Source organism: Acomys minous (genome assembly GCF_964271855.1).
Source record: "Acomys minous genome assembly, chromosome: 5".
NCBI classification, from domain to species: Eukaryota; Metazoa; Chordata; class Mammalia; order Rodentia; family Muridae; genus Acomys; species Acomys minous.
In genome coordinates, this window is record NC_140494.1 from 71,212,986 (window position 1) to 71,227,684 (window position 14,699).

At 39.4% G+C, this 14,699-nt stretch overlaps 1 protein-coding gene across 1 annotated transcript in view; it reads right to left on the reverse strand.

Moving 5' to 3' along the window:
• DYNC2H1 (dynein cytoplasmic 2 heavy chain 1) overlaps positions 1-14,699 on the reverse strand; it is a 181,813-nt gene that overhangs the window by 37,135 nt on the left and 129,979 nt on the right. The window contains exons 76-82 of the mRNA XM_084783098.1: positions 13,776-13,936; positions 12,264-12,389; positions 9,463-9,573; positions 8,221-8,376; positions 6,619-6,694; positions 3,700-3,908; positions 882-986 (exon numbers count right to left, since the gene is read on the reverse strand). Of these exons, the coding sequence (XP_084639224.1) occupies positions 882-986; positions 3,700-3,908; positions 6,619-6,694; positions 8,221-8,376; positions 9,463-9,573; positions 12,264-12,389; positions 13,776-13,936 (944 nt within the window). The remainder of the gene's footprint in view (positions 1-881; positions 987-3,699; positions 3,909-6,618; positions 6,695-8,220; positions 8,377-9,462; positions 9,574-12,263; positions 12,390-13,775; positions 13,937-14,699) is intronic.

Here is a 14,699-nt window from a genome sequence, read left to right on the forward strand (position 1 = left end):
TCAGGCACAGTGAGATCAATAAACAGAAGCTATTCAAATCGACAAGTGGCAACTACATAGAACCTAAATATATGTTGTTTCTGTGTAGTGTGGTTCAGTGTACAGGTCCAGTCTCACAGTGAATGTCGTGTTGACAAGTCAGTGGACCAGGAGGAAGTTACCACCTATGGAATTGCAGTGCAGTAGGTATTATGAGGTGGGGCCTAGCTGAGCAAAGAATCAAATAGTAGTGTGATCTTCGAGGATAAGCTTTGTCTCATACTTCTCTGTTCTCCTTCCTCTCCTTCCTGCTTCCTCCTGGCTCCCACAAGGTTAGAAGCCTTCTTCTGCCACACCCTTCTACCATGCTTCTGTCTTGCCAGATGCTTAAAAGCAACAGCCTGAAACCTGTGAAGATCTTTGCTCTTTAATGCAGTCCTCAGGCATTTTGTCACAGCCATAGAAAGTAACATTTAGTAACAATTTGTGTCTTCATGATTTCAAACACTGAAGTTATATAATATCCAACCATGAATTCATATAAAATGCCTATCTCTTATAAGACAGTACAGAAAAGAAGAATATGCATTTGTACCCTGTATGTTATAACAATATGACATTTGGGAGCAAGTTTACTCACACAAGTTACATTCAAAGTAATCATAATAAAATCTTTCCAGGGAATATATCAAATATTTTAATGAATTGGTAGAGTTCAGTGTTATTTCACTAATTTTAGAAAATATACTAAGATAAAATCATTTGACATCTTTAAAACTTAAGGTAAAAGTAGAGTGCTTTGCATTAAGTAAAATAAAAGCTTGTAACATTCTAAGGAGTACAATTATGCTGTCTTCAGGCACACAGCAACATTTTTCTAAGAGCTGCCTGCTCTGTCTCACCTGAGAACTGGTCATGCGCTGAGATGAGCGAGCAATGTTGGCAGGCAGACCAAAGAAGCTGGGTTTATCATCCTCTGGGAGCTTCTCGATGACAGCACGATAGTCCTGCAGGTAAAAAAGAGAGGGCTGAGAGACCCACATGAAGATCCAACTGCCCATTGGTTACATATGTGTAGGGGCCTAGGTCCAGTCCATGCACGCTCTTTGGTCTACGGCATGGACTCTGTTGCCTGCTTTTGATCACGTCCCCCTACCGGGGCTGCCTAGCCTGGCCTCAGTGGATGAGGATGAGCTCAGTCCCAATGTGACTTGATGTGCTGGGGTGGACTGGTGGGGAGCGGGGAGAAATGGAGGGAGAGGGCTATAGTCAATATGTAAAGTGAATATGTAAATTAAAAATAAATTAAACAACAATAAAACAAAAAACAAAGAAGGAAGAGCTGATCACCACAGGAAGATTTACACCCACAGAAGTCACCAATAGTGGACACTGGACAAACTACTGAATAGGTACTCACATTTTATATTTGCTAGACATCAGTGTTTTCCTGAGCATCTATAGAAAGTATTTTCACTAATATTCCTCTGTGCATCAACTATTTATGGTGTATTTTCTTGTTCCACCTCCTTATATACAGAGAGACTGAGTGGATTCACCCCAGCATGCATCAGTGATCTGCCTACTGTGTGTAAGATGTTGTGTGGATGTGTTTAGGGAGTTATAGTTTCCACAGGGAGCCAAGGGCCCACCTGCAGCAGGGTTCAGCTTCAACAATCACTGCCTGCTTTTATTTTAGAAGTGAAACCTCGGAGAAACCCTGAAACCTGAAAGCATAATCTGGTATTCTTTACAGTGTCATGCAGTCTGCCCACGCTCCTGTCTTCTGTAACTTGTGAAATGTGCTGACACACACTGACAACCCTATGATTTCACATGAAGGACCACTCTGAGGACTGCCTTAGCTTCCGCAGCATCAGCCCAACACTCATCTACCTCTAATTTTAGATGAAAAATCAAGGGCAGGTGAAGAAGAAATGTATTCATTTTGGTCCAAAGCTGGGAACCTGTCTCACAGAGGAACGCTACATAAGCTATCATACGCATGTGTGCATCTGGACCTGCTGAACAAGCACTGACTTCTTTTCATTCTGTATCATCCTTGGCAGCTGCCCCTCAAGAATTTTTGCAAGAAAACAGTTTGATTACAGAAAGCCCAGGACTCTGAGGTCCTCTGACACTCTGCGACTGCCGATTTCCTCCTGTTGTCAGTTATAACACAAAGGATCGTGTACATATTTGCAGTCACAGGGGCATATTGTCATCCCTCTGAGGAATGTGGCCTCTAATGCCATCAGATGGAAAGCTGAACAAAGACTGTTGTGAGTCTTATAACACTTCTGTTTTGTTTGTTTTATAATCGTTTATTTACTTTACATCCTGATGACAGCCCCTCCCGTCCTCTACTACCCGTTTGGAAAGTTAAACACTTGATTCATTCCAGATTATGTCTCTGGAGATATGGCCCAGAGGCCCCAAAACACGTGTAAAGTCTTTTCACCTAGACTAGTTGGAGGCACCTGTCTTCCCAGATTGACTTGCTAACTAGCAGTGAGGCTGTCACATGTCCTCACAGACACACAAAAGAGAGTCTATCGTATGCTGCCATTTACACAAAGATTATGTGTTGGAATTCAGTACAAAGTCTCTTTTGTGAAACAAGGAGTAACTAGAAGGAACCAGGATCAGGGCATCTGACTGGGTCACGATGTGTGCGGCCTTGAGATTGTGAGTGGCTTAACATATAAAAGCCATTGCTGAACACAGCTACCACGGGCAACACTTCTACATGAATTTTATCATTCAAAATAAATTTCAAGCATTGTAACCCAAAGGCTTGTTGGGGGATATCACCTGCAAACACACGCATTTGTTATCTGCTCTGCTGTTCAACTACCAGAAAGTAAGCATGGCACTGTAGCCCTTATTCACGGTGCTGCCACTGCACAGTGGGCAATGCACATTGCTGAGTGAATAGGTAAATAAGGACACGCAGCTCAAGCGGAACTGCCACCAGCAACAGAAAATATATCCAATAAGTAATAACTTGAACATTGCTTTTTAAGCTTTTGGTTCTTTTTCAAATGAATATTTTTGAAAAATATCACAAAATGAGTGCTATATAATCAAACACATACACTTATCTTTGTAATGCATGAAGAAACGCCACAGTACCTCCTGTAGCGAGAAGTAAGGTGGCATTTATACAACACAAGCTTATGGTAAAGCAGCCACAGTTGATTTCTATGGGCGATATTTAGCACATGTCATGGGAAAGGTGAGTGCCATTCAAAAGCTCCACCTTGCTAAAATAAACACATGTGCAAAGCTGTTGTGGTTAGGCACAGATGAATGAATAGCTTTCTAACTGGTTAGAACTGTTCCACATACCCATGCGTCACAAACTGAAGGCAGGCAGCTATTAAAGCAAAAGCTGTCTCATATTCTTCGGCATGTCAGGAAGTGGTGCATCTCCCACCGCAGCTCTAACCAGAAGCCAGCATTCTGTGAGTCTCCCTTGGCACCTTTCTCCCACATTTGCCTATATACTATCTTACAGTCACAACGGCCAATTGGCTTCCCCAAAACACCCACGCTTTTATTGATGCAAGTTCTAGGAATCAGGCAATCAGTAATTGCCAAAACAAACAATCTGCACTGCAATTATTTGTATGTTTGGAGAGCTGGTGATGTACTCATCATGTGATGCATGTGTATGCAGGTACAGGAAATGCATGGGAAATCATTACTTCTACCTACCAAAATGCTGCAGGTGTTTGGGAGAGATATGGAATACAGAAAATTGCTTTTCTTATTCCTTTGGTTTAAATCATCAGTTACTGAAGAATTAAAAAACTGCTTCAAGTAGGACTGAAGAACTCTGAGGTCAAAATAGTTATCTACACGTCCTCCATAAATGGCATTTTCAAGTAAGCCATGTACAAATTCCCATTGTACGTCTTTGGTACCTATGAGTAAAACAGATATTTTTATTAATTTTACTTTAATAATATTTTCATTATTCTCCATAATTTCATATAGGTATACAATAAAATCTGATTATATTTTCTCTGTTTTCTCCTTCTAGCTCCCCAACATGACCCCTCCCCAGTTTTATGTCATTTTCCCCTTTGGTAAACTACGGAGTCCAGTTAGTGCTACACATACACACACGGGCAGAGGCCATTCACTGCCACATGGGGATCCTACAACTGGCCATACCCCCAAGAAAGAATGATTTTCCCTCCTCAAGAAACTGCCGGCAGCCCCCCATAAGGCCTGAGGCCTGTAGATCATCAACTCCACCCATGCTGGGATGCTTTACAGCCTGTTCTTATAGTAGCAAAAGCTGCTGTGCATCCCAGGCACAGGAACTATGTCATGTCCAGAGGGCAGCACCTCCCAGTGCCCCTTTCCATCCTCTGCCTTTTCCCTTCCTTTTAATTTTACTTTAAAATGTAAAAATATATATATATATTATTTAATCACTAGTATAAGGCAATATATTAAATATATCTTAATGAATTCTTCAAATAATCATTAAATATTTAGTGAAGATTGTCTTTCTAATGATTTTACACTTATCAACTCAATCAAGTTATGGATATGACAGCTAAAATCTAGGAGTTTGGGTCACCATAATGAGGAAATCACAAAATCCTCAAATGTGGAATGTAAACAGGCCATCTTGTTTTCCAACCACATAGCAATACATAATTAATTTGGAACCCCCTTGGGAAAACCTGTGCCAAACATAATTTTATTTCAAATAGTCAATTAACATCATTACCAGGACTGGTCTGCTATTACTGTTTATTTCATATACTGACATTTTTCTCCTTCCCATTGCTATTTCACCACTATAAAGTTCAGAGACAGGCACAGGAACTGATGGCAGTGTTACTCTACGCCTCAAGACACACCTGCTTCAGGGTGCCCTCTGCAGAGTCAGGCTGCCCACACAGCAGAGGAAAGAGAAACTGCCCAGCTGAACCCTCACTGTCGACAGTTACTAAAAAAGCAGAAGACACTTCACCATGACCCCGCTTCCCACTCTGCCTTCATATTCACCAACTGATTCAGTCATCACGGCAACCCCGACCAGGGAAGTCACCAAAGGATGCAGAAATAAGAGCTGATGTTCCACTTATAAATGAGAAATGCCAACACATGGAATAGATTGGAGAAAATTTATATTTAAAAATATTGTTTTTCTTTTAGACTTTTTCATCAAACAAAATTTGTTCAAGTTAAAAAAGAGAGAAATTATGAAAAAAGATATACAACAACTGCTGTGGTTGCCTGAAATCTACCCAGTAGGTGTGTTAGAGGCTAACTGACCATGTGGTTTTCCCATCCTCGGCATCTATCCTTAGCCTTGTGTAAAAACAAGTTGCAGACCAATGTCTAATGCCTCCACTGGACACAGGACAGATGTCAGCGTGCAGGTACTAAGCACAGGACAGACACTTTTTCACATGGACCACACTGTAGACTGCAATGTAGGAAAAGACGGAAACCAGGTACGACAACAAACGCACAGAGCACTCTGTCTCGATTCACAGCGCACACATTTCATACTCACTAACGTGCACACAAGCAGGAGGAGCCTGTTGGGCAGTTCTAGTGTGTTACAACAATAAGGCAGAAAGGGGCCATGGGTAACAGAAGCTCCTTCGAATGTACTGCCAAGGAAAGGCTGTTGTGGAGGAGAGAAAGTTCTCTGCTGAGGGGCTGACAGACAAGAGCCTTTCAGGGGAGAGCGGTACCTATGGACACCTGCAGGGTGAACGGCATCTGTGTCTGACGACAGGAAGCCCAAGCATGGCTACATGCTTAAGGATGGAGCTTTCACACCATGCACAGTGTGAAAAAAAAGATGCTCCAGAGGGGGAAAGCAAAGCAGGCTAGAAAAGAAGACACACACACTGCCAACACTGTAAGACAGATACGCAGAATGTGACGTGCAAATAGAAAGAAAAAATTGCCAAAGCACAGGAGATCTGAGAAAGAGATTCATAGGCCTGGAGCTTGAAACAGAGCACAAATGGTGACATCATCTACTGAAATAGGGGCACCTGGTATACAGCAGCTGGACAGGACGGCAAGGCTGGTGGGATGTGGGGACAGGACGTATGAGTTGAAATTGGAGCATCTAAGTTTAGATTCTATCAACTGAAGCTGCTCTCTGATCCAGGCCCCATTGTCCCCTTGTCTCATCAATGCACAATAGAATCTAGGAATCTGGTTACTACTGGCTTCAAGGAAAGCAAAGGCCAACTGGCTACATGGAGTGAAGAAACGAGTTTCATGTCTGCATTGCTTCAGCAGGCTTACTTAGGAATTCCAAAAGGACTCTGCAAATCCTTAGTGCCAGCCCTCAGTGCTGCGATCCAGAATATTAATTACTTAGTAAGAGAACGGAACAACTCACTTAAGCCTGAAAACTTTGTAGGCCACACAATGAATGCAACCTGTTTCTAAACTTGTTTCCTGAAAACTACACGTAAGCCAGAATTCTTATGCATTGTATCAACCCGAGAGCCTTCAGAGAACTGAGGCACAGCAGGACATTAAAATACCAAGTCCATAGCAAACCTCACAACTTGTGATAGGAATTAAAGCCCTTCTGTAAAACCATGTCATGAATGGCAGTGCAAGTCCAGTCTCGTTGCTTACCTTCGAAGAGCCTGTCAATGATGTTGTATCCAGCCCGGAGATCTGACAAAGAAAACTCATAAAACTTGGTCCAACCCTATTAAAACAAATATACGACACAGTAAAACCAAAGACATGCGTCTATACATTACTATTCTCAAAAAAATTTAAGAAAAACATTCACATGTACTAAAAATTAAAATCTTCAGATAACACCACATCATATATTTATTTATTTTTTAACACATTATATATTTAAAGTAGTATTTTAAGAAACCTACTGACCTCAGAGACATGAAACTGACTTTGTACGTCTACTTCCATTGCTATCGCTAATGTATGTAGGTGTAGACAGAGTACAAGTTGATATGTATTTATCTAGCTATATCCCATATGCACGTTAATATACTTCCTATCTCTTTATACTTCAGAAATATACATATCACCCACAAACATGAAAACAGAAATGATGCCAAAATAAGTCCTAAAAACATGTTGTTTCTGTATATTCATTTGTATTATGGAAGTTACCTAACAGCTATGATGTTTATGTAAAAACATTCCTAAAACAGAAATAATATAAAATATCAATGTAATTTCTATGTTGTTTTCATTAACTATACTAACTACAAAATAAAATAAGTTCAAACTAAATTTTTAAAAATTGGGTGATGTTAGTATTTAGGAATGGATGTTTGATTAACCAGAAAAAAAATATTTCTTAGATGTTCATTGCAGATCAGATTCCATGCATGTAAGAATAAATCCAAATGCTAATCTGTTTCCATGTAGCTTCCAGGAGAATGTAGAACAACTCAAATATATGTAAAGCATATCTATATAAGTTTGATGTTAAGAGATACTTGCCACATACATGAAAAAGATCTGACCCAATCCAGGAGGTAGGGACAGTCAGCCCATGGGAAAAGATGATGGATAGAAAAGTAAGTATGTATGAAAACTTCTGGAAGACATTAACGTGTTTGAACCAGACTGTAGTGGAAGTGGAAATAATAAGGCAGACTGATAGAGAATGGCTTTGGAGTCTGCAGAATATATGACGCTCTGAAGAACAGCAGGCTGGGAAGGGATTAGCATGTGACCAAGAGACAAAATCCGACTCCTGTCACCAAGCTTCCCACCCACTCCAGCCTACAGACACTGGGGTTACACTATAAGGTGGAACAGTACCTAACAATGAACTGAGGAGAAAAGTGAGCACAGGATCACTAAGAACAATTCCTAGAATGCTAACTTGAGAAAGCAGGATAGGGTCAAGGCCTTTTACTAAAGCTATTCTTAAGGAAGCATGTATGGAGGTTTAATTTTTGAAGTCTGAGGTGTCTGCTAACATATACACCACGAGAAAGAGTGGTGTCTGATGCTCAGTGAGTACTGCTATTGGCCATAGGCTAGCTTTCCCATACTAGCTCAATGGCATTTGAAGCATATAGCCATACATTATACAGAATAGAAAAGTAACAAAAAAAAAAATATACTAGATTAGAAACTAACTTGAGTCATAAATCAAATTATGACATAAGCATACCTTTATACACTAAGTTATAAAAATAGCCTAATAAATATAAGGCTTATATTATATCATAACATGCTCATAATTACCTGTGGAATATAGTTTCTTCTTTCTTGACAGGCAGCGTGAAACCATGCTAAGCTAAAAAGAGCATGAGCTCGGCGTGGGTTATCTTTTCTGCTAATTTGCTCAGGAGTCCAAGACTCATAAGTACGCATCAAATTCTTCTTCAAACCTGGAGGTGACTGAAAGAATAAAATATGAACAGATTTCCTATTGCCTAAAACTATACATATAGTCAATCTGTATCAACACACATTCTTTTTAATAAAGGAAGTTTTTCTCCAAAAGCTGAATATAATTTTGTTACTGCAAAGTGCACAAATTTAAAACTAGCCTAAAACCATTAACCAAATAGTTCATATTACTTGCTAATACATAGCATTTTCAAATTAAATAAATCTATTTCACCAAAAGTATTCAAAATAACCAAGTAAATTTCGCATAGTCATTAAAATTTTCTTGTTTATCAAACTAAATTGCCATTGGTAATATAGTGTGATATGGAATGCTAACAGGAGAAAGGAAGGGTACGAAATGACTGCAAAAGATGTTTTTCCTTTAGTGGTCTTTAAGCCTTTAACTCAACCTATTATGGTGACTCGGAAGTTGCAGAAGTCCTTTATAAATACACATAATTTCACATGTGGCACATATGATGGATTTGCCTGAATCCTGGGGAGCTTTATGGGTAGGCAAATGTGGTTGCAGAGCTCTATCTACAACAAAACCATCCAGTTAAAAGAGGGGAAACACCTCCAACATTTCTCTAGAGAAAATACACAAATGTTCAATAAGCATGAGGCAATGCAAATACCAATAGTCATCACAGAAACCCAGAGCAAACTCCCAAGGATTGATCCCTAACATGGCTCAGGATGACCACCATGAGGTCACTACAGATAGATGCTGCAAGGACACCGAGACCTGAGCATTATTATCAGTGGAAATATAATCACTAGGACAGCATTGTGGGAAACAGCACAAAGGCTCTTCAGAAAGTCAAACACAGAATTACCAGGTGATCCAAAAACTGGTTTTGATGGTAAATTTTGTATCGTGGAGTTTTGTTGTTGTTGTTTTTCCTGTTTTTTAGAAATAACATTAAAACTTTTTTCTATTATCTCATGCTGTTCATATAATTTATACCTCATAAAAGTATTAAAGGAAAGTTTTATAGTGTTGACTAACAGTTTTTTCCATAATGTTAGAAGGCAATGTATAGATTATTGTTTTTCTATACCTAAGAGTGGGATTCTGAATCATCCTACCTCGTATGTTATCTTCAGACTTGATTGGAGTAGTATAGGGGTAAAGTTGGGATGAACTTCTGCAGTGAGCCACAGGCGGAAGGTTTCTTTAGGCTGAAGAGTATTCAATTCCTTTTTACAAATCAATAAAAAGACATTTCAACACACATAGATATATATACACACATTTCCCTTTGTCATACAATAAATGAAAAGTGAACTTCAGCTATAGATATTAGACTCAGGCCTCATGGCTCCATTGCTTCTATTTCCATTTTAACAGTTATGCAATGTTATCAGTGCCCTGCAAAGTCAATATTAAAGGGCATCATACAAGTTCATCTACCCCGGCCCTTCCTTCATATTACAGGCTTAAGTCATTTACTCAATGCACTCTCCCTTCCTGGTATGCTCCTTTTGGTAACTGGATAACTTCTTGCTTGTTACCACATAATCTAAGCACCATGTTTAGGTAGAAGATCGTCTCCAGTCCTTGCTACCTCAGTCCCAAGACTTTAGCAGTGCCAAGGAACGCACACACTCATCGTCCAGCAGTATGTAGCAGTGCGCTCTGTCTCTAGAATTGCTGCATGGAACCAGCTTCCACACCAACCTTGGCATCAACTCATATACTCAACAAGTACCTACTACTCGAGTGATCAAATTACAGGGCAGTCTGGGATACAAAATGAGACCCTGTTAAAAATAAAGCAAACGGAAAATCCTGGTTGCTCTAAAAGACAGTGAAAGAAAAAAATTAATACAATTTTGCACAAGCCTAACATTCATTATCAGTGTCATATAAAATGTAAAGTCAAGATGCAAGATGACATAAACCAGCAAAAGCACTGCCATAAGAACATTGTTCTTGCTAAAAATTTTTTAAAAATACAGAATATTACATATACAAAATAAAAGAGAAATGGTACATTTTTTATTTGGATGGATTTACACTATTGTAAATGTTGAAAAAAGAAATAATTGTTTTTCAACATTTGGAATATCATCTACTGTGTATGTTTCAAAAAGTCCTAGTTAAGATTTGCTCCCAAGGCATTAACTACAATTATGCTGATTCAGTGTCTCTCAGCTTTTTAGAACATAAAGTAGGACTTTCCTGGTCTTTATACTCTAAAATATATGTGAGCTGTTAGATATGAATCATGTATTTTTAAATACTAGTGTTTTCTATGGAAACAATTACATGAATATTGAGAGTTTTAGTTCTGAATGTATGACTTCTATTTATTACAAGTAACAGAAGCCTAAGTTCCTCAGTTCAGACACTGGCTAAATCACAGATTTATCTGTGCAGCACCAGGTGCTATAAATGCCAATTTATTAGGACTGTACACATATGAACACCTCACACTGATACAAGGGCAGGGTTCATATACTGTCCCGTTTGATTCTATTTAGTGTACTACTCTGCCAGTTAAACTCAATATTAATTACGAACCCCTCTATTAAGAACCTTTCTCCGGTTCTTTAAATCCTAACCCTTGGCCTGGAGAGACGGCTCAGAGGTTAAGCCCACTTACTGTTCCTCCGGAGGTCCTGAGTTCAATTCCCAGCAACCATATGGTGGCTCACAACCATCTATAATGAGATCTGATGCCCTCTTCTGGCGTGCAGATGTACATGCAGGCAAAACACTATAGTAAATGAATCTTTAAAAAAAAAAAATCCTAACCCTTTTTGAGTCATCTAAATCTATTTCCCAGCATTGCCCTGACTGGTCCTCCCAATATTGTCAAAGAATCTCTTCATCCCATCTGCTCAGCGTGCACGTCTCCACCATGTGCCTCTCTTGTGCTGCTACAATCACCCATGATACATCTTCTGTCTACAGTTAGCTTCATTCTACTCAGCCTTCAAGAGAATCTCTCTTTGCAGTTCTCTCTCCCAAGAGCAGACCATCTTTCTTAATTGAGTAATAGACTTTTAACTGAGTTTTCATTTAAAACATAGCAACCAACTTGTTCTGTCTTAAGATCATTTCCCTCCTGGGAGTTAACATTTTAGCTTCTCTAAGTTTACCTTTCCTTCAGTTTACATTTTAGCTTCCTTAAGCACCTAAAAAACCTCTGTAATTTCCGGAGACAGATAACAAAACATGAGCATAAAGTAATGGTATAAACAGATCTTCTGCAATCCATCATAGCGTCTTCTATTTCTCTTCTGTAAAAATTTACTATGCTCTTCTGTCAATCTTAATAAATCATTTCTTAGCTTCCCTTAGCCACCCCTTAAAAGAATAGAATTTTGTAGACTTCCTACTAAAAAATAAATTTTGTTGGCACACATATTTTTCAAAAAAAATAATAGTCCTACAATTATTTATTATCAAGCACTAACTTTTCTAAATATAAAGGCACATGTCATTTGAATACTGATACAGCTTGGAGATTATTCATTGAAATGTTCCAGGTGCTTGTGCCTCCTCCACCTCAAGCTACCTATGGTGGTTTGAACAAAATGGCCCCATAGACCCATAGGGAATGGCACTATTGGGAGGTGTGGCCTTGTTGGAGTAGGTGTGGCTTTGTTGGAGGAAGTGTGTCACTGAGGGTAAGCTTTGAGGTCTCAGATGCTCAAGCCAGGCCCAGTTTCTCATTCTCTCTTCCTGCTGCCTGCTACTCCAGACGTAGGACTCTCAGCTCCTTCTCCAGCACCCTGTCATGCCAGCATGTTTCCTGCTATGACGACAATGGACTAAACCTCTGAACAGTAAGCCATCCCTACTGAAATGTTTTCTTTGTAAAGGTTGCCATGGTCATGATGTCTCTTCACAGCAATAGAAATTCTAACTAAGAAACTACCTTCTCCAGAACAGGAAGCCAAGATACCACGAGATGTAAGTTCTTCAAACAGAGCCAGTCTCCATTGCGGGCACATTCTTTTAGCATCTGAATTGCTAAATCAGCTTGACCTTGACCCATGGCAACCTACAAAGACAAAAACCCCAGTGAAAAATATCTGCCAGAACATTCTAATATAACATTGTCAGAGATTAACGATGATAATTTCTAAACCTCCACAAGTGACTTTATAATAAAGTTTTTAAGAAAATTCATAAACAAACACCAAGAATTAATCATGTTTTCTAGAAACATCACCTCATACTTTACGTGTGTAGATTAATCTTCCTGTCAAAGTCACTGATCATAGGTCCAGCCTGTGGAAGGGGCTCCTGACTCTTTACTACACATGCATGCCTACCATACTAATGAACATGCTATCTACCCACAAGGAACTGCATGGAAAGCCCAAGGGTTGTCAGTGAAACTCTACAGCCAACCAGGGTAGCTCTGGCAGAATTTGTACTTTTTAAGTTTTAATGGGTATGAAGTATTTGAATTTCACATCATTGTGGTTTTTTCTTTTTATTTAATTAATTTATTCAGATTACAACTGAATTGTTATCTCATCACTTGTATCCTCCCATTCCTCCCTCCCTCCCACTTTCACCCCATTCCTCTCCCCTAGGTCTAATGACTGAGGGGGACCTCCTCCCCTACTTTATGGTCATAGGCTATCAAGTCTCATCTTGGTAGCCTGCTTAGTCTTTCTTTGAGTGCCACCAGAGCTCCCCACCAAGTGATGGATCAGGGCCCAGGGGCTCTGTTCAAACTATTGCATCATTGTGTTTTTAATGAACAAGATTGATTAACTTTCTAAAAATTGACAATAAACTATAAATTCATTTTCAAACCTGCATTCAAGTTGATTTGAAAGATGATATGAATGAACAAAATGTAATCCTCAAGAAAAACAGCATGTCATTGGAAAGATTTTGTTCAAAATATTTTATGCATTTCTTTGCTTTTAAGTCACTGGACATTTAGGAAAACATCACTGCATTTGTTATAAAAGCAGCTAATTAAAACTTTCACAGTCACTCTCAAATTTTAATCAAATGTATTCATTTCCTATTGTGCTCCAACAAGTAAACACATTATTTAGTACCTTACCCTCAAGTTATCTTAGAACTTTAAAAAAGTCAGAGGTTGTGCTAATCTAAAATCAGGGCAATGAACCATTTGTGCCCTCGCTGCCCTCTGCCTTCCTCTTCAAACCCTCTACCTTCACACTCAATCCCTGCCTCCCTTTATAAACACACTGTGACTTCACTGGGCTAATCTGGGTAACTCAATGGTTTTTTAATCTCAAGATTCTTAATTTCATCTGAGAGATTCCTTGAGTTCTGAATATGGAGAACTTTTGGCTTGCCATACACTTTTTTTAATTGCCCATTTCACTGATAGGATCTAGAATCTAGCATGGAAAGTACAGGAACAACAATGTAAAAACAGTGAGCAGTTTCTACACACCTGGTGATAACACTCGCTGCTCCTTTCAGCATTAGCAAGTTCTTGAAGTTCCTGAGAAGGGTCAGCTCCCGGAGAAATTATTATCAAAATGGGCTCAATTTCTAGCGTCTCCTTGTATAAACGTTTGAGATTCAGAGGAAGAGGAGATAACTCCTTCAACCCTAAAATACATACAACAGAAATTAAAGAAGAAAAAGCAACATGCATTAGAAAATATACTAAAAACAGTTACATAAGGTCCATGAGCAATCTCCTGGATGAGTGTATCTACCACCCACCATCAAAAAGAGACCACGTCAGAACACCACAACTAGGCACAACACAGATAGCAAGGGGTCACTGGGAGCTCAGCTCCAACAGATACATTTGCATGACAGCTCCTGGAACTGTGGATCAGCAGAGAGATCACAAGCGCCAGAATATCAGGAAGTTGGCTATGAAACAGTCTCTCCTAGTAAGGGATGCATAACCAAGATCAAACAATGATACTATTAGTGGGCAAGTTAATGTGCACGGGAGAGATTTCATGAAGTCCCACTCCTAAGTAAAGAAGTATAGGCAGCTAATGACTGCTGAAAAAAGAGAGTGAGCTTCTCCTACGGAATGAGCTCCCTTACTGGTTATCCAATGCAGAGACAACAAAACAGACTCATCAGGGTGTGTGTGTGTGTGTGTGTGTGTGTGTGTGTGTGTGTGTGTGTCTGTCAAAACACATATCCATGTAATAATAATAATAACCAAAGAGAAAAGGCTATGTAACTGAGTGTGGAGAAGACAAAAGTGGTATTTGGGAAAAGGAGAGGGAATATAGGGAAGAAAAGGCATGGGGAAAGTGGTATAATTCTCTTTCACTTGAAAAACACTAAAAATTGCAAATCATCCAAGCAAACACTCCTTCTGTCCTGAGAGCTCTTTCTTCCGGCA